Source organism: Triturus cristatus, chromosome 11 (genome assembly GCF_964204655.1).
Source record: "Triturus cristatus chromosome 11, aTriCri1.1, whole genome shotgun sequence".
In the NCBI taxonomy this organism is placed as follows: Eukaryota; Metazoa; Chordata; class Amphibia; order Caudata; family Salamandridae; genus Triturus; species Triturus cristatus.
The window spans coordinates 811,738,891-811,757,820 of NC_140594.1; the positions used below are offsets into that span (position 1 = coordinate 811,738,891).

Genomic DNA, 18,930 nt, shown 5'->3' on the forward strand with positions numbered 1-18,930 from the left:
CTCGTGACTCCTGTGCCTTCGGTCTGTGGGTCCATTTTAGAGACAACACTGTTTTTCTTGGCCTCCCCTGGGTGCTCCAGGCATGCCCTGACACCCCTTGCTGTGGTGAGTCTCCTAGTCCTTGCTGGGCCAGAACGTGACCTTCGTCGACCTTCTTTGTGGGTTACTGCTGCCAAGGCTTGTTGGTGCTCTCACCAGACACTGACCCCCTCAGCACTCGACATCCTTCATGGGACAGCTGGAATACGGCTCCAGGTCATTCTTGACGTCTCCTTGTCCCCGTGGCTGCAGAGTCAAGGTCTCCATCTTCACACCTGAAGCACCCGACATCGGTGGGCATTCATCTACCGAGCCCCTGGTCACTCCTGAGTGACTCAGACTCTGTCCCCTCCACTTTTATGTTCCTTCCTTCAAGAATCCACCTGTGGGTTCCACTGTACACTTTTCTTCTTTCCAGCAGGGACATTTCTTTGAAGACTCCCAGTGAGATTGACAACGGTTTCTGACGCCACTACAGCCCTATACACCTGGCTTCCCTGGGATAGGTAACTCTGGTATTTTGGTATCTATGGATGGGGTGGCTCTTCAACCTTCTATGTTCCAAAGGGTTGCGATGTAGTAACAGGTTTATACCATTATGGCAATCTTCTGTAGACCGCAGACATTCTGCACAGTGATGCCATTGTGGACATTTTAACTTTGTTCTTTCTACAGGACACATTAAAGTTTCTTTGAATACAACTTGCCTCTAGCGGTCACGTGATCATGAAGACGTGCAAATGGATGTCGTCATAAATAGGCTGCCCAGTAATCCCTTGATGCTGCTGGCCGGGAGACACGAATGCGCGATCGTAACTGAGACGACGCTTAGGAAGCAATTTTTTCAGGTATCTGAGACAACGGCTCCTTGCTCTTTTTTCAGCACACTTAGGTTCAGCCCTGTTTACTTACGGCGGTTAAATTCCCTCTTTTAGATCGACAAGATTATTGGTTGCTGCTGCCCGGCTAGGACAAACAAAAGTCCTCCCGAGGTATGTAGAACCGCGTTCGACATTAACCGTAAGTGCATTTGGCCGGTTGGGCCACTGTTGTTCAGCCCCTTTACTTATGGCAGTTTAATTCCCTCTTTTAGGTCAACATAAAGGCAAGATTATTGGTTTCCGCTTTGGGGGATTTAGTCAAAAGACGCCCGGCTAGGACAAACAAACGTCCTCCCGAGGTATGCAGAACCGCGTTCAACATTAACCTTAGGTGCATTTAGCCGGTTGGGCCACTTTTTGACCCTTGTATTTCTCCTTTCTTAAGACGTTACTTCTTCAAAGATCGTCTCCACCAGCATATTCAAAAGATTTTGAAGCCATCTAAAGGCGAGCCACTGCCCCGCAACTTCTATCACTCTGAAGTAAGTGCTCAAAAAAGGTCCCCTACAACAAAAAATTCCTTTCAAAAAGCTTTTTCACTACCCTACTTAGCTCCACTAAATTAAATCTCTTTCCTTGCTTTCGTTTTTCGACAGTTGTATTCGCTACAGTCTATCAAGGAGGCACAGTCAGTGCCATCTTAAAAAAAACCACACAAGGTAATTAAAAGATATTAGTTTATCTGGATTGGAGTGCCTGGTGATTTGCTTGAATAAGTGGTAACACGTGCACTTTTTGTTTGTTTTATTTTTCTAGCTCCCTTTCGGTCCAGATCCTGAGGAGAACCTTGCTCTAAGTACAATAGGGGTTTGAAACACGTCAACCTTATTTTCAAGAGACCAAACAAGTGACCTTAAACTTTGAGTATCAGGTCTAATACACATTGAATGTATTCTTTGATTAAATGTATGTCTATCTCAGTTTGGAGACCTGAATATGTTACTTTTTGGTAAATGCCCCTACAGGGTTTGTGTTGTTCCTCAAAATTTTGAAGACCTTTTATGTTGCACAGTTTTTTAACCTTTCCCCTTGGTCTTTTGTCTGTTTTTCTTTCTATCCGTCCTATCAACTTGTGTATAACTTGAGCTTTGTATTTTGCAAAAAACGTGATGTTTAAATGTGACAAACAATGTTGTGTCATATATGTGACCTAGAAGTAATGTCTTATATGTTTGTAAGTTTTTTGTGGTTCTAACAAAAGTGTTGAGATTGCTCATTGAAATAACGTGAACTATCAAACTGATTTATGATGAAATGTATTCTTTATAAACAATAGAAAAAGAAAAAGAAAAATTAATCTTTTATCAGTCACTATGAGTGTCACGTGTGATTGGTAGAAGTCAGTGGTAGAATAAGTATCAGTATTGGCAATTGTGTTGTTGTTGCAGTTTGAAATTGGCCTAGCCTTGCTGATTACGGGCCAGAACCCTTTTCTGTTCCTAACAACAAAATGAAGGCAGGAAAACACCAGTAACAATGAGTCACACAAGAACATCAGGAGGTCCCTTCAACAAAATGCAAATAGACTTTATAGAGATGCCTGTTTGTAACAGATTGAGGTATGGCCTAGTGATTGTGTGCATGGAAGCCTACCTGACTAAGAGGAATGACTGTCTCACAGTGGCCGAGCTATTGTTGAGGGAGACAATACCAAATGTCGGTTTTCTGGCATCTCTAGAGTCAGACCGAGAAACTAATTTTAACAATGAGGTCCTGAAGATGTTATGTGCAGTATTGCAAGGTGAGCAGAGACTAAATTGCAGTTCTTGTCCAGAGGCTTCCGGAATTGTGAAGAAAGTCAATGGCACATTGAATTCCATATTGGCTAATGAGTGTACTTCAACATCTCTGAAGTAGCCTGATGCATTGCCTCTTGTATTGATGAGTGTGCAAAGTACACTACACAGGAGGACAGGATTGTCCCCATGACATCATCATGGTAAGGGCTATGAGAGAACAATCTGTGCCTGCGTATGCACTTGTGAACATTACAGATAGCATGATTCTTGATTACTTTAAAGGACTGACTGATGCGGTGCCTCTGTCTCACCAGGTTGGAGAGGCAACTGCCCCACCTGATCAGGAGATGTACCATGACCTGAGCTGGGTTATGGTGAAGAAGCACATTCGCAAGTCATGCTTAGAGCCTCGGTGGCATGCGCCATACCAGGTAATTCTGGTAACCACAACTGCTGTAAAGTGCAGAGGTCTCCTGAACTGGGTACATGCTGCCCATACTTGCTGAGTCCTGTGTCCCCTTGCTGATATACCAGCACATGATCCTGATGTCCCGTTGGTTACAGTAGGACAGAGGGAGAAAGTTAGTCAAGCTTTGGCCTTAGGGGTTCCAAGACAGTTAAATGTTGTTGGTACAGAAAGGTTCAATCCAGTAGAGTTGACAATGCAAGGTTCAGACCCTGGCGAAGGGCCTAGTGCAATAGTGACGCAAGTTGTACCCGGGGACCAATGGCCTAGAAGACAGTAGAGAGGAAGATTTTGTCTGACTGAAGTACATGTGTCCATCACCATTCCAGAGGGTGCTGACAAATCTGAGTGACAGTGAAGAAGAAAGGCCAGCAGTGAGGAGATCAAAAAGAGCAAGAGCACCCTGTCAGAGGAACGCCTCACCTGAATGGACTTACTTGGCAGCCAAGATTGGGAGAGAGCGTTAGCACTAGACAAAAGGACTTGCACATAGATGCTTCTAGAGGAGATTACTCATTGAATGTGTATACAAAGCTGCTATACAAGTACATTGACACTATGGATGCTAGGGATTTCTTTGTATGCATGCAATTACATGCATCAGTTGGTGAGGGAATCACCTATCACCACCTTCCTTTGACACCAGGACTTACTTGTAATTTGTTGCTTAGTCTATTCAATGGGAAAGGTAATTTCCAATTTTATTACTCAAGTCAAGATTTAGTTCTTTAGGAATTTCCGGTGCTGGAGCACTTGAATAGACAGCCTGATGCTAAAAATTCTGAAAAAATCTGACATTTCTTTAGACCCATTATGTCACTGGACATTGCCTATGCAAACCAACACAATTTGAGCTGTTCTTTAACCAGTGTAGAAAAGAGATTGATTGACTCCATAGAGGATAGAAGAAGAGATCTCCTAGCTAAAGCTACTAAACCTTTGAAAATTCCACCCTGGGCAAAAGAAAAGAGTGAACATACAGTAGTGGGAAACATGGGTGCACTTGCTCTAGATTGGTCTTAGAAAATGTGTCAATAAAAATACAGCACACAAAAAAAATAGATTGGCAACATAACGGTAGATTATGTATTTCCATTAGAAAATACACAACTGACCCAAATATTGTAGGACCTAGTGAATGGGACCATTCATTTGAAGTTAGAGGAAATAGTGGATTGTATTTGGATGGTGAAGATCCTGTGTTCCCAGGAGTTTACTATATTTGTATGAAACGTGCACTCTACAGATTACCCAAGAGATGGTATGGAACATGCAATAATCACGTGGACCAAATTGATGACTCAAAAAGGGGAAAACATGTGAGAACCAAGAGGAGAGCTAGTGCTAGTGAAATAAATAGTAGGTGATATTTTTGGTGCCTTGATCCCAACTCAGACAAGATTAGAAAACGTTCTACTGTAGTTGATAAATTGGCTACTAGTACAGCTGGAGGATTCCTAGGGCCTGATTACGAGTCTGGCGGTCTTATGACCACCAGACTCGTGGAGGCACAGGAGTGGAACTCCACTATTTTGCTGATTATGACTTTGCAAGTCATATCGGAGGTGGACCGCCTTCTGCGCCAAGAAACAGTCGTTCCCTGTCGGTGGCGCAGGAGCGACACAACGTATTATGCGGAGCAGGGACTAGCACAGTCCCGCTCAGCATATTTTGAGTTCCTGGACTGCCCGTCTTTACATGGCAGAGCCCCACCATGAAAAGGCTGGTGGTGCAGGAACAAAGTGCCCCCCCGCCCCCCACCATGGGGATAGATTCAGGAGGGCATAACATGTGCCCCATGTCTTTATTCCCCCCAGTTCCATCACGGCATGGATGTCACCGTCCATGTCATGCTGGAACTTTTTGGCCGTTTCCACTGCAGTGCCTGTTTTTAAGGCACGGCCATGGGAAAGGCCAAAGTACCACTGACTGTATTACGAGTTGTGCTTTTACAACTCGTAATACGGCCGGCAGTCCATGCACGGGTTCGGCGCAGCAGAGGCGGTGTTGAGGCAGGCTGCCGTTGTGCTAATCTCGTAAAAAGGCCCTTAGTTATTGACACGGAAATGGTTGCCATTAGATCCATGGTTTTTAAGAATATACTTACTCTAGATGTCCTTCTCGCAAAGGAGGGTGGAGTCTGCCAGATATTAAAAGTTCAGCAATATTTTACTTACATTCCAGACAAGAGTAAAGACCTGAAGATATACATTAGCAACATTACTGACCTGAAGAAAGATTTGAAAGGGCTATGAGCAACAGATGCTTGGGAAGCAACATGGAATAGATTTTCTGCTATAGGTAGATGGTTTGATGATCTAGAGAGTGGAATGGTTGGAAGCATCTTGAGACCCTTGTGATAATTGCTCTTTGTGGATTACTTTTGTTTGGGATTGTTAAACTGTACAGACGTGCACAAGTAAAAAAGGAAGGGAAAAGAAAGAGAGCAGATATAGATGTAGAATAGAGAAATAGTAAACTTTATGATGACATGACATTTCTGGAGGATTCTAGAAGGTAAATGATGAAGACAACAAAGCTGTAATCTGGACATCTAATTAAATATTGATGTGATGGCTTGATTCAACATTAGCGCGGGATTGGTGCAAAGCAAAACTGCCCACTCTGTACGCGCCTCTAAAAACCAAATGCAATTGATAACTGGCACACAAAATGAACATGTACTTTGCACTTGAGTTCTACATGTCAAAATGATTCATGCACAAGTTGCATGTGACACTGTTACAGGATAATCTTTACTGTAGAATGTACATTTCTCATATAGAATATTTACTAATGTCGAAAGAAATACTTTTGAGCATTTAACTTAGGAACCGTCTTTACTAAATAAGAGATGTATTTAATAAAATAATCTAGAAATAATTATTTGATGTTGATTAATAAAGTTACTGACATGAAATAATAAAACATATATGCTTCATTGCAACTAAATGGATTTACAGTTATAACGTATACTACAATGCAAAGATGAAAATGTGCAATGTGTGATTGTTCCAAAAGAAAAAAAAACATCCTCTATACTTCACTTCTGAAAGATCACTCATGATATCTAAATGTGTGCTATACTGTCTGTGTAACTGTTAGGGATATTGTTATTAGCTCACAAATATCCTTAAACGTGTAGGATCCTAACATAGGTTACATGATAAAGATTTATCAATGTATGCACTACTGTTACATGTATGTACTTTCTACGTAGTTCTCATCTATACCTACTACATGTGCAGTTTGATTGCTTATTGTGTTCTATGCAATATGTACTAAAAGTACCAAAGAAATATTATGTTCGTATATATTTAAAAGTGCACACACATATTAAATGTGCATCACTGATTTAATATCCTAAGTTAGCGTTTAGCATTTAGCATTCAGTCCTGTATCTCATTGTATTTCATTTCATAACTTAATAAGCTCCCGTATTCTGCTGACTTGCTTTCTGATACTTTGGGTATCAGAAATCTTGCCCGGCGCTACGTATCTCAGCCACTGGTCCCCACCAGTGTATTTTTCTAAAAATATCAAAAACAAAGTACTGAAACTTCAGCCGAAAAACAAAAATTAACAAACTTCCTCTTGTTTCGTTTCTTTACTTTCTTGTTATTCTTTCTTCAGTTTTTCTTATCAATATAGCCAAGTAGTCTTTTACACAGTTAGCAGCCACAGAAAATAGCCAAAACGTGTTTTGCACTTCACTGCACTTCTTCAGGGCTTCCACTTCTAAATCAAAGAGCTTCACAGTCTCTTGTTTGCCTTGGATTCTTTACCTTAGTTTCTGCAATTATTAGTCTCAACTTGTAGTGTTGGGTTTTTAGCCTAATCCTAATTCCATCCCAATGTTTATTTCATCACTGTAAAAATCAAGTTCCCCTTGATACAGGTCTTCAAACGGCTCTTCAGCAGGGGATTCAGGGTTGGAAAACGTTGGGGGGCCATGCAAGCCATACCTCCCTGGACTCCCCCGTGTGTCTAGTTTTCAGAAATGTGTGGGTTTGGTAGGTTTCCCTAGATACCCGCCAAGCCTGGGGACAAAAACTCAGGTGACACCCCTTGCAAAACCAGGTCGATTTGTGATAGGTAATTTTGATGTCTCCACAATATGTTTTGGGCCCTTCCCTGCTGCGGGCACTTGTCCCACCCACACAAGTGATGCAACATTTTTATCGGGAGACTTTGTGGATCCACACAGATTCCAGAACTTTCCATCACAGAAATGTGAGGAAAATATGTTTTTTGTAGAAAGTTTGAGGTTTGCAAAGGATTCTGGGTAACAGAACCTGGTGAGAGTCAAAGAAGTCAGCCCATCCTGGATTCTTCTGGGTGTCTAGTTTCAAAAATGTATAGATTTGCAAGGTTTCCCTAGGTGCCAGCTGAGCTAGTGTCCTAAAACCACAGCAAGGCACACTGCAAAAAAGGGTCCCTTTTTACTGGAAAAATGTGATGTGCCCACGTTGCGTTTTGGGCTGTTTCCTGCCACGGGCACTCAGCCTGCCCACACAAGTGAGATTCCATTTTTATCAGGAGACTTTAGGCAATGCTAGGTGGGAGGAAGTTTGTGGCTCCCCAAAGTTTCCAGAACTTTCCATCACAGAAATGTGAGGAAAATGTGGGTTTTTTTTACAAAGTTTGAGGTTTGCAAGGGATGTTGGGTAACAAACCGTGGTGAAAGCCACACAAGTCACCCCATCCTGGAATCCCCTGGAAGTCTAGTTTACAAAAATGTACAGGCTTGCTTGGTTTCCCTAGGTGCAACCTGAGCTACGGCCCAAAAACCACAGCTAGGTACACTGCAAAAAACGGACAGTTTTCACTTGAAAAAAAATGATGTGACCACATTGCGTTTTGGGTGGTATTCTGTTGCGGCCACTATGCCTACCCACACAAGTGAGGTACCATTTTTATCTGGAGACTTAGGGGAACACAAAATAGTAGAACAAGTGTTATTGCCAATTGACTTTCGATACATTTCTCCCTTCCAAATGTAAGACAGTGTGTAAAAAATAATTCATTTTAAAAATGCTCTCTAATTCACATGCTGGTATAGGTATCCACATATGAGAAGTTGTGCAAATAACCACTGCTTCTAAACTTCATATGTTGTTTCAATTTCGGAAATACATAATTTTCCTTGACACCTATTTTTCACTCTTTATATTTTACCAAGTGCGTTGCTGTATACCTGGTCCACAATGAAAAACCATAGCAAGGCGCAGCTCAGCTATTGGCTCTGGGCACTTAGGGTTCTTGGTGAACCCACAAGTCCTATTTACCCCTGCAACCATCAGACTCCAGTGGACATAATGGTATATTGCTTTTCAAAATCTGCCATACTTAGAAGTTACAGATGAAAACGCAAGGACAAATTAGTGTTTTTTTCAACTTGTTTTCAATATGTTTTAATTTCAACTGTTACTTTCTATAGGAAAACCTTGAAAGATCTACACAAATGACCCCTTGCTGAAATTAGAATGTCTACTTTTCAGAAATGCATAGCTTTCTGGGATCCATTATTGGTTTTACATCAATTGCTAGGACTAACTGAAAGGAAGTTGAAAGCACAAAAAATTGAAAAAATAGGCTAGGTCCCACTAAAATGCCAAAACTGTATAGAAAATTGTCGTTTTCTAACAAAGTTCTGCCTGTTCCTAAAACCTGGGAAGATGGCGATTTTATCACCGCAAACACTTTGTTGATCCCATGCAGGGAAAAAAAAAACAGACGCTTTCTTCTTCAGCACTTTTTCCAATTTTTTCACAAAAACCCCCAAAATGTAGCTGTATTTTGGCTAATTTCTTTAACCCCTGCAGGGGAATCCACAAACCCTGGGTACCTTTAGAATCCTCAGGATGTTGGAAGAAAAGGACACAAATTTGACATGGATACCTTATGTGGACAAAACCTTACAGAGGCCTAAGCCCGAACTACCCCAAATAGCCAACCAAGGGCTCAGCACTCGAACATTGATCAGACAAGAAATGCTAACTCTTTTTCCCCACTGTGCTACCTATAAATTTGCATTGGAGGACCAAGCTGGAAAGTAATTAAATGGTTTAGTGATCCAGTAAAGGAGATAAAACCTAAATTCCTACCGTGGGCACAGAAACGCTGGATCACGTAAAGAGGGGAGCTCTAAAGTACACTGCTCGTCGTCGAGTCCTTACCTCCCCCACTCCCAGGTTCTAAATCTTCTTAAGGACTCCCTTTGTAATTCTGTCTTGACAGCTTGATGATGTCAACCAACGGTCATGCCGTCACAAAACAAAACATAAAATGTAGAGAAAGGGCTTTAGGTCAGTTCCCTTCAGCCACCGCTTCAGTAAGTCACCATCAAGCGTTGACTCTCTGGGGTGTCTGTTAAATTTTGGTACAGTCCGCGGAAAGTTTACAGATTTTTTTCTGTTTTTTACTGGTTTCTAGTTCACAGTCATGCACTCGTGCTCTGTGAATGCTTTTTGCCAAAGCTCGTTTTTAAAGGCACATACCAAATAACCTCTTGGGAATAGGCCGTAACAAGATTTAGCAATTCATAATCAGACCAGGAATTTTATTAATCTGAGAAATAAAAAAGGATTTCTAACAAGCATTCCCAAAAGGAATAGGTGTGGGCTATACCTGAAATTGTAAGTCTGACTTGTTGGCTTAGCCGATGTTTGTCTTTGTAGCCGTGGACCTGCGCTTATAGGATATTCAAACCTAATCTCCAAAGTGCAATAATTTCTTTTTGACAGTTTTATATAGTGAGTACTTTGAACTAAAGATATTGTAGAGCTTTACATCAGCACCAGTTACATTAAACAAAAGTCGGATTTATTCTTGTTTCTTTTCGTTACGACAATAGTCAGTACTTTGCCTAGAATCACAGGATGCTAACGGCAAGCGCCGAGACTAGAACATGGTACCTCAGTTGTAACGTCGGCACCGCTAGCCATAAGACCACATCGTAGGCAGTCAGACAAGGAACAGTTAAATCCCACTCTTTTAGGCTGGTTGCCTAGTGATGTCTGCGGACGAACAACTATTCAGTTTAGTCAGCGGATTTCAGTAAACAACGGCAAGAGGGTCGGATTAGGAGAGCTCAGAGGGGAGCGCACGTATAAGAATCCAGAGAGCAGGCGACGTGAAGCGGCAGAGCTGAACGGCGAGCGCAAGAAGCGTGAGCTCGCCTTGCTTTCTACTTCCGCTTCTAGCTTCGGCCGCTACGAGCCCCCGACCTTCGCTCCGGTTCTGTTAGGAGCCTGACACTTTGTACTTCAAACACCCCCGTTATCAGAATTTTTGAACCTGCAAACCCGCAGTCGAGGCTTGTTACTCCTCGGCGGGCCTGCGCCATCCACCTACCCCCTCCCTCTCCCACGGTTCTATCTATACATCCTACTACACTCTCGGAGCCTGGGCACCTGCAGTCCTGCGTTCCTGTTCGCCTGGACTACGGTATCCAGATCACCCGGGATTTGGAGTCTTTGCGCCTTGCTCCCACAGCTCGCTTCAGCCGCAAACATCGTTCGCCTGCCGCTGCGGCCATTTCGCTCCATCCCTCAACAATGCCTACAGACTTCAATGGCTACTGGAAGATGGTTAGCAATGACAACTTCGAGGACTATCTTAAAGCACTAGGTAAGACGTTCTGGCCTGCGCTGATATAGCAAACAATACTGCTAGCTCCCAGGGTGCTGACGCAGCCTTTATGTTTCTTGCAACTTTGAAGTCCTAGTTCATCCTGTTTCATTTTGTAGTATTAGCAGATTTAAAACGTCTATGTGTACTTCAAATAACTCACGAAAACATATACTATGTAGATGAAACCGTACGTTTTTGCAGTTAAACAGTATGTTTTATGTGCTGGGCGCAGGGCTTTAAGTGGGATGAAAAAGCTGTGGGAGTCGGGGGTCTTTCAAAAGAGCGTGGCTGATGTACTTAAGGCGGCGCACCTTAAAACCTGTAAACTAATAATCTGTGTTTAGCAAAGTGTGCAGCCGGCTGGTATTTTTGTGCTTCTGTTATTGCATCCAGATATATGATACAACACGTAACATTATACCTACAACAAGCCAGGACTGTTGGCTTTGTCAAGGGTTATCAGTTGCTTAAGATAAATAAACTGCAACTATAGCTTCGTTGTATAGAATATGGAAAAGGCTTCCTTTTGGAAATGATGAGACTGTGAAAGAACTAGTGGGCATATTAACAAGGCGGCGCTATAAAATTATTGCCGCTTTTGCGGCTGTTTTCGGCCGAAAAGGCGGCTATCATTTTATCGCCTTATTAGCAAAGACACGCTATCACGTGTTTTGCTGACTTAGCGCCCATTTCCAGCACGCCTAACTTTGCATCGCTAATGAGATGCAAAGTAGGCGTGGCTGTGAAACCAACCAGGGAAAATATTGCAAAGGCAGCTTCGCGATATTAACAACGAAGGGTAGCGATTATTTAAATCGTTTTTAATTATGACTTAATGCAAATTCCTGACTAAGGCATACTTAACATAGGGGGTGTTTTCTGTGGCTAAGACCACAGGCCCTATCATCTAGGATATCGCCGTTTTCCACCATGGAAAACTGCGCTATCCACACTATATCTGGAATTTTTATCGCCTCGGTGATGCGCGTTGTTAATAACTCGCTAAGCGGGCGATGAATTCCAGAGATAGCCGGCTATAAATATGCAAGCGCTAAACGTGCTTTGTGATATTTATCGCCGGCCCTTGTTAATATGCCCCCAGTTTCTTTGAAGTTACATCAAAGGCAGTGAAGGGTGGTACTGCTTAAGAGTTCAGATTTTTTTTTTCACCCCGAGGGTGAGGTCAAAAATGGGGAGCCCGATAGATACCTATGTCAGCACCAGTTTTTTTAGAGCTGTGGGTGCTGAGCACCGGCAGGAGCCAGCCCACTTAAAGCCCTGGCTGGAAATATGTTTCCCTCTAAATTCATGCGTTTATCTATAATAGGTTCAAATACTATTTTTAGGGCTGCTTGGGTTAGGTCAGCTAGGATCAAAGTGAACATCTTTTAAAACTAAAGACGAGATGCCCTTAGCTTTAGCTCATCTAACTCAAATGGTGCTGAAGACGAGACCATCTCGCCCTTAGCACTCAGGGTGCTTTAATATAGCATTTTTTGGTTTCTTACTAAAAAATATACGAATGATGAACACGTGACACTAAACACCGTACCTGAAAACGCCAGTAAGCCTTTGTTGGCGAAGTATATGAAAGATACTGCCCTGCACAAGAGTATTATGAGTTACCATCCATTCATATTGTAAGCAATAATGCCTCCATTCTACGACCAATGTGATGTATTTACACAGCACTAAATAGTCTGTTTATAAACTTAAAAATATAGAAGTTACGTGCACCCTCTTCAAAAGTTTAGACCGGTTCTTTAACGTCAGGAAGTGTACTAAACACTAGAGCAATAGACCCTACCCACCGACCTATATTCAAATGTAGCATGAACTACTTATGTTGTGTTATCTAGCATTTGTGTAGCAATCACTTGCCACTATTGGGGCATTTATGGCACTCTGACAGACAGACCTGTATATTTGGTTGGAGAGGTGTGTGGTATTAAGTATGTGGGAAGAGTTGGTTGCGGTGCAAGGGACCCTGACATGTTTTCTGGGCATGTTGAAGTGAACTTGATGCTGCTGGTTTGCGCACCTGTCTTAACATAGGCATGTCCGTGGAGTAGGGTGCGCTTCATGCATCATTTATTTCATGCACCCAATTGAAAAAAGAGTAGCATGACAGATGTGCTCTCTCTTCCATGCCCGGTTGGTGGTGAAATCAGGTGAGTAAAACCACAAACATACATGCCAACAGACCCGATTCAGTCGGTAGACTCAATTTTTAAGTTACAAAAATGGCTTTATTTGAGCTGTCCCCTGCTTAAAGTTGCCTTTACTTTCATGTATGTCAATGAGCAAAATAAAGGACCCTGATTTATTTTATTCAAAATCTCCCTCTTTCTAGTTTTAAAATGTTGGCATGTAAGAGCAAATCATATGGGCCTACAAGCCTAAATCCCTACCTTTTCACTGAAGTATGAGGTGACATTCAAGGAAGTCTGCATGGACCTCAGTAAAGTATCTAATGGGTCTCCCCAGAGGTTGTGAAAGTGCAGCTCATGGCACCAGCACTACTCTAAAAGATCTATGGGATCTACCCTGAAGCAATGAAGATCTCACCCAGGGAAATCCACAGACCCCTCAGTCTATAAGCCGATCAAGGTAGTGAGAGTTGGCCTGGATGAGATTCAGGAAGCCATGAATGGGCAGAGGTGTGCATCAGTAGAGTCTGTTGATGGAATGTAGGGGCATATTATCAAGACAGGCGATAAAATTATCGCCGCTTTCTGCCGCTAAAGCGGCGATAATCGGCTTGATAATATGCTCTATGGAATTCCAATTGAAGCCCATGTTAGACGTCCTTCACATTTAACATGGGCTTCAATTGGAATTCCATAGAGCATATTATCAAGCCCATTATCTCCGTGTTAGCGGCAGTTTTCTGCTGCTAAAGCGGCGATAATTTTATCGCCTGGCTTGATAATATGCCCCATAGTTTGTCTAGGAATAAAGGGTTAGGATAGAGAGCGGTTCAAGGGAGGGACCAGAGGGCCCAAAAAATGCCAGATGTTCTGGCCATAGGCTCCTCCTGGCCCCAAAAATAGCCCAACCAGGACCCTTTTGGCCATGGGAGTAACTTTTATAGTTGTACTACCGAATGGACAAGAGTCGTGTGGCCCCAGGTGGGACTTGTGAGGTTACGTGCTGGAAGTGTCTCAAAGATGAACGCAACTCTGAAGGGGAAAACAGCAATACACAACAGATGCAGCAGAGTATCTACGTTCGGTGATAGCGCTTGGGTTTGAGACCAGGCACTGCAGCTAGTATTTTCAAGAAAAGGTTCTATACAATGCAACATTCGAGAGAGGCTTCCATAATCCATGCAGGCAGATGGTTACCTTATGTGCACTTGATAGAAGTGGGCTTTTCCTTGAAGGCTATTGAGGGGCAGGATTGGGCTTTTTCCCTACTTCGCTTATCCTTGTTCCAGCCATTACTTTAAGAGATGCCTCCATCTCTTGCAGGAGAAAGAATGGGGGAAATAAATCTAAACACTGTCCACTCTTTGGGCGCAATAAAGAGACTCCTCTCCAAAAGAACTTCCTGTTTCTTTGTCTTGCCCCCTGATTGGAACAGGAAGTAGGGTTCCTATCGGACTTGGGCCTGCATTGGTCGCACCCAGGATCCTTCTGTGCTTGGGTCAGGGAGAGACCACCTGCGCTTCCCGTTTGGACACACACTGAGAGGAGGAAGTTGCCCTTGGTGTATGGAGGCTGGTTCATTTGTGGGAGTTGGTTGTCTCTGTAGGAACAAAAGAAGAATCCTAAATTCTTAATAATCCCCTTAAGTGGTTGTTTGGGATAATGTTTTCCAAGCGGTATAAGTCAGGCATGCGCGGATTATTCAATGGTGTGGCTGAACAAGAAGCAATTAAACCCTGCGGTTGACGCTTGTATGGTAGAGGGAAGCTTGCTGCTCATGGCGGGCGTTCATTTCCTTTATTTAACGTGGACTTCCGACTCGGTATATTGTTTTCACAGAGTGTTCCCAGCCAGCTGGAATACACTTAAATAAACTATTCAGGATGGGCAAACATGATAGGAAGAGGCACTATGTGGGGCATCTCTTCTGCTTTGTCCCTTTCTCCTCCCTGAAAAAAGCAAGTAAGTGGGCTCTGAAGAGGATGGCTTTGCAGAAAAGATTAGGAATATTGTGTTACAAACCTCCGTCCCGACAGCGTAAATTTCCAAGCACATACATATTGGTTTTTGTAGTGAACGTGGGCGGCATGGGGAGTGGCTGTAAAATGGGGCAAACTTGTCTAAGTAGGTGGGATTTAGGGAGAAGGATGGAGTTGTTTAGGGAGGGCTAAAGAGCGGATGAGGAAGGGACATGCACCCGTGCAATAAAGATTAAGCCTATTCCTATTCACACACTGCGTTTCTAAAACTACTGCAGGCAAGAATATCCCAAAACAGTTGTAAATGTACTCCAAATTAGACCTGGAGTAAGTCCAGCACCACACATGGTGACCACTGGTACCGCAACACCCTCCCAGAGAAATAGTTACATTTATATTTAAATGAAAAAAAGTTATCAAAATATTGTATTTATTCATGAGTTTAACAATAAATTAACTTAATAAGTGTTTTAAAAAGTCGAAATTAATTATTTTATTTTAACATTATTTGCTATGGGATTCTATTTTAAGTCCCTGCCACTCCTATTTTCTATTTGAATGTGGTGCAGTGCCTGTGAGTGGCCATGTGTGGTGGTGGATTTGCTCCAGGGAGTGCCTTTTGGACTGTTGTAACTTTGAAAGTGTAGTTTGGTAATAGCAATGGGCTTATTCTGTTGTGGGTGGCTGCTTAGATTAGCATGTATGTCTCTAAATAACTCCTTACCCTTCCCTAAGCCCCATTTCACTCTTTCCAAAACCCAGCCCATTTTGTAAAAGACATTCCCCCACTCCTTTCCCTCCAACATTTATTTCTAAGTGGTAAACTTGCGTGTGTGGAGATATCTCCATAGAAAAGATTGGAGAGGAGGAGATTTACACTCGTGCGTCTGTAAAATGCATTTTGCAGTAAGTGATTAGCACTACAGTAGTACTATTTATTGTACTACAAATTGCAGTTTATAAATCAGGCCCAACGTGTAAGAGTACATTTACACATGTAGATTTTCTCACATGTAAATTTACCTTTGTTAATAAGCTCCTCAGTCTTCTCTATCAAAGTGGTAGCAGAAATGTGATCTGAAATCTCTTCTTTGAGATACTTAGTTCAATGCACCAATGTCCACTTCCATATAATTTCTTTGTAATTGATAGCGGGGATTTGCTTCCACTGATAAGCAGCAATACTGCTGGTTGGATATGGCCACTTCTTGGCAAGATCCAGCTGATTGTGTGCATGTGTGTGTACAATGATGAGGTGTTGCGTGTACGATACAGGGTCTGAAAAAAAGCATGCCAGATTGATTGACTCATCTTTATGTTACATTCAAGATATTTCTGATACAAATAGAACTGTTCTGGCATGTATATGTTAACAACTAGTATGTATAAGCATCACATTCAGTCAGTAACAACAAAACATGGTCATTTCGGCTATTAACCACCACATTGGTTACACATCGCATTGTGTGACCAGAGGAAACGCTAGCTCCTTGTATTAAATACTCTCTTGTCTTGCTACATATGTATGGGTGTACATGAAGTGTAGTAAGTAACCACGGTGCCCAAGATCCGGTTTTGCAGAAACATGGGCCCTAAATCAAATGTTGCAAAAACGCTGCGTTTGCTGCATCCACATAGACTAATTCATTATTCCTATATGAGCTGTTTAATAGAAAGATTCTGTTGCGCTTTTAGACAACTTTAGCTGTCTGTCGGAGACCTCATGCTACCAATAAACATACACATACATTTTTACAATACAATAAAGAAAAGTGGGTTTTAGTTCAGTTCTCTTCAGCAATTGGCTGTTGGCTTTTTTTTTTAAGTTGCCATTGGCTTGATGGGCTCTCCTTAGAGCCATGGCATTTCATGGAAGCTTACATGGGGCTTTGGGGTGGTAAGTAGTTTCTTGTGATAAACTCGCCACTATGCCGCCTCCCATAATCCCTTTACCCTTCCAACAATCGTCCAATGGCTGCGACTTCTGTTGCCCCCTCCCCACCGAGCCCCGAGCCCTACCTCAACCTTTGAGCTCTATGTGGCATAGGCTCACTTGTATTTTGGCTTTGTGAAGGCTTGTTGAATTGAAATTGCTGAATACGAGCGAACTTGTATCTCTATGTTTTCTTATTTACTATCTCTTCACTCTTTTCACCACTATGTTTTATTCTCCCTCCTAGTGTCTTATGCTCCCTTTCCTGGTTTCCTTTTATCTCATTCCTTCTGTTTTTGGTGCATATTTTTCTCTCCCTCCACATTTTCTGGCATCACCTTGTCACTTCCCCTCTACCTCTATCTAGGAGTATTCATCCCTCCCTCATGCTTCCTCTGCACTCCACACCCCTCGTCCTCTGTTTTATGGAGTTTTTCTGCTGTGCTTCCCACTCTTGTCCTCGTCCCCACTTACACTCCTGAACTGTCGCTTTCCTCCAAGCTCTCACCTTTAAATAATACTGCACTGTGCCTGTGAATGTCCTCCACACTTTCTTCTGTTGACAACAGGGAGACACAATAAGGACATGATGGGGTTCAACCCTGCCAATAGCTCCCAAGTTTTCTGCTTGCAGATGTGTGACATTTACATGTTTTTAATGTACATATGCGTGACATTTCAATAGCTCTGTCTCAGGCACACAAGCCAGCCACAGTAGGAGGGAGAGTAGTGACCAATGCAGAGCTGGGATCTATCCAGAGGTGACTGGGTGCATCACAGTGCACACAGATATTTGCGGTTCTTGCCTGTGTGAGTGCTGCATGCTGCCTAACCCCAGTTAAAGATGGCTGAACTTCCCTTTGAGAACCTACAGGGCGTCGCTCTACATCTCCAGTATTTTGCGGCCAATTGCTACAGACCTCTTTATCTCCCTGTCGCAAACACATTGGGGCATGTTATCAAGACAGACGATAAAATTATCGCCGCTTTAGAGGAAGAAAACTGCCGCTAAAGCGGCGATAATCGGCTTGATAATATGCTCTATGGAATTCCAATGGAAGCCCATGTTAGACGTCCTTCACATTTAACATGGGCTTCAATTGGAATTCCATAGAGCATATTATCAAGCCCATTATCTCCGTGTTAGTGGCAGTTTTCTGCCGCTAAAGCGGCGATAATTTAATCGCCTGGCTTGATAATATGCCCCAATGTTACTGGTATTTAACGTATATTTCGAATGGGCCTTGGGGCTGCGCCTCGCTCGTGACTGAATAGCTTTCCTGGCTCTTTCAGTTTCTGCTCCTGATGTTGAAGGCTTTCCTATGTGTTTTTGTTTGAACCGCCTCTGGAGCATTTTTGTATCACTTTGTTTTGATTGGATTCGTTGTGACCTTTCACAGCTGACACCGGGGAGCTACTTTTTCTTTTGCATGTTGTATAATGTTTCACTTTTAGCACTCTTATGAGGCACATGGAACACTTCTTCCCCTTTGTGCCTGCATCGCGTTGCTACCTCCTGCCCCTTCGTCCCATCCTTGTGTCATTTCTCATTGTTCCTGTCTCCTGCTCTCATTACACCCCCCGCTTCTCCTTCTTTCCGCAATTGTTTTTTTTTCGTTCCCACATATCCTTCGTAATCCCAATGTTTTTTTTTTTAAGCCCGAAAGATTCCCGTTATCAATGCTTGTTTGAAGTTAGCGAAAATGAGGCGCTTGTCAGTTGATGCTGTATTTATGGCTCAATCATAACTAGGGCTCCCGGTTTTACGGTATTTATAGGGTGACCAGATTCTCAAAACAAAAAACGGGGACAGGTCATAGACATAGAAGTAGGACTGCGGTTTGCAGTAACCATCGACATAAAGGTAGGACTATTTGAAAGCTGCCATGGACATAGAAAAAGGACTATAAAGACAGCTCCCTCCACAGACCGAGATGAAGCATTACAGACGACAAATCAGAGGTCTTTTATTGGCTGTTACCATTAATTCCATTTAAACAGACTTTGCCTCAACATTTGCTATAGTTGGTGACCACGGCTTTAGTGCTGGTGGCGCCCTGTGCGACAGTGTTTGTTGGCGCCCCCCCAAGACCACCTCCACCACGGAT

At 42.8% G+C, this 18,930-nt stretch overlaps 1 protein-coding gene across 1 annotated transcript in view; it reads left to right on the plus strand.

Annotated features, from left to right (window-relative positions):
- Positions 1–10,169: 10,169 nt before the first annotated feature.
- The window catches only part of RBP1 (retinol binding protein 1), a 110,756-nt gene continuing 101,995 nt past the window's right edge, over positions 10,170–18,930 (plus strand). Inside the window, exon 1 of the mRNA XM_085634528.1 lies at positions 10,170–10,757. Within this exon, the coding sequence (XP_085490654.1) occupies positions 10,685–10,757 (73 nt within the window). The 5' untranslated portion in view covers positions 10,170–10,684. The remainder of the gene's footprint in view (positions 10,758–18,930) is intronic.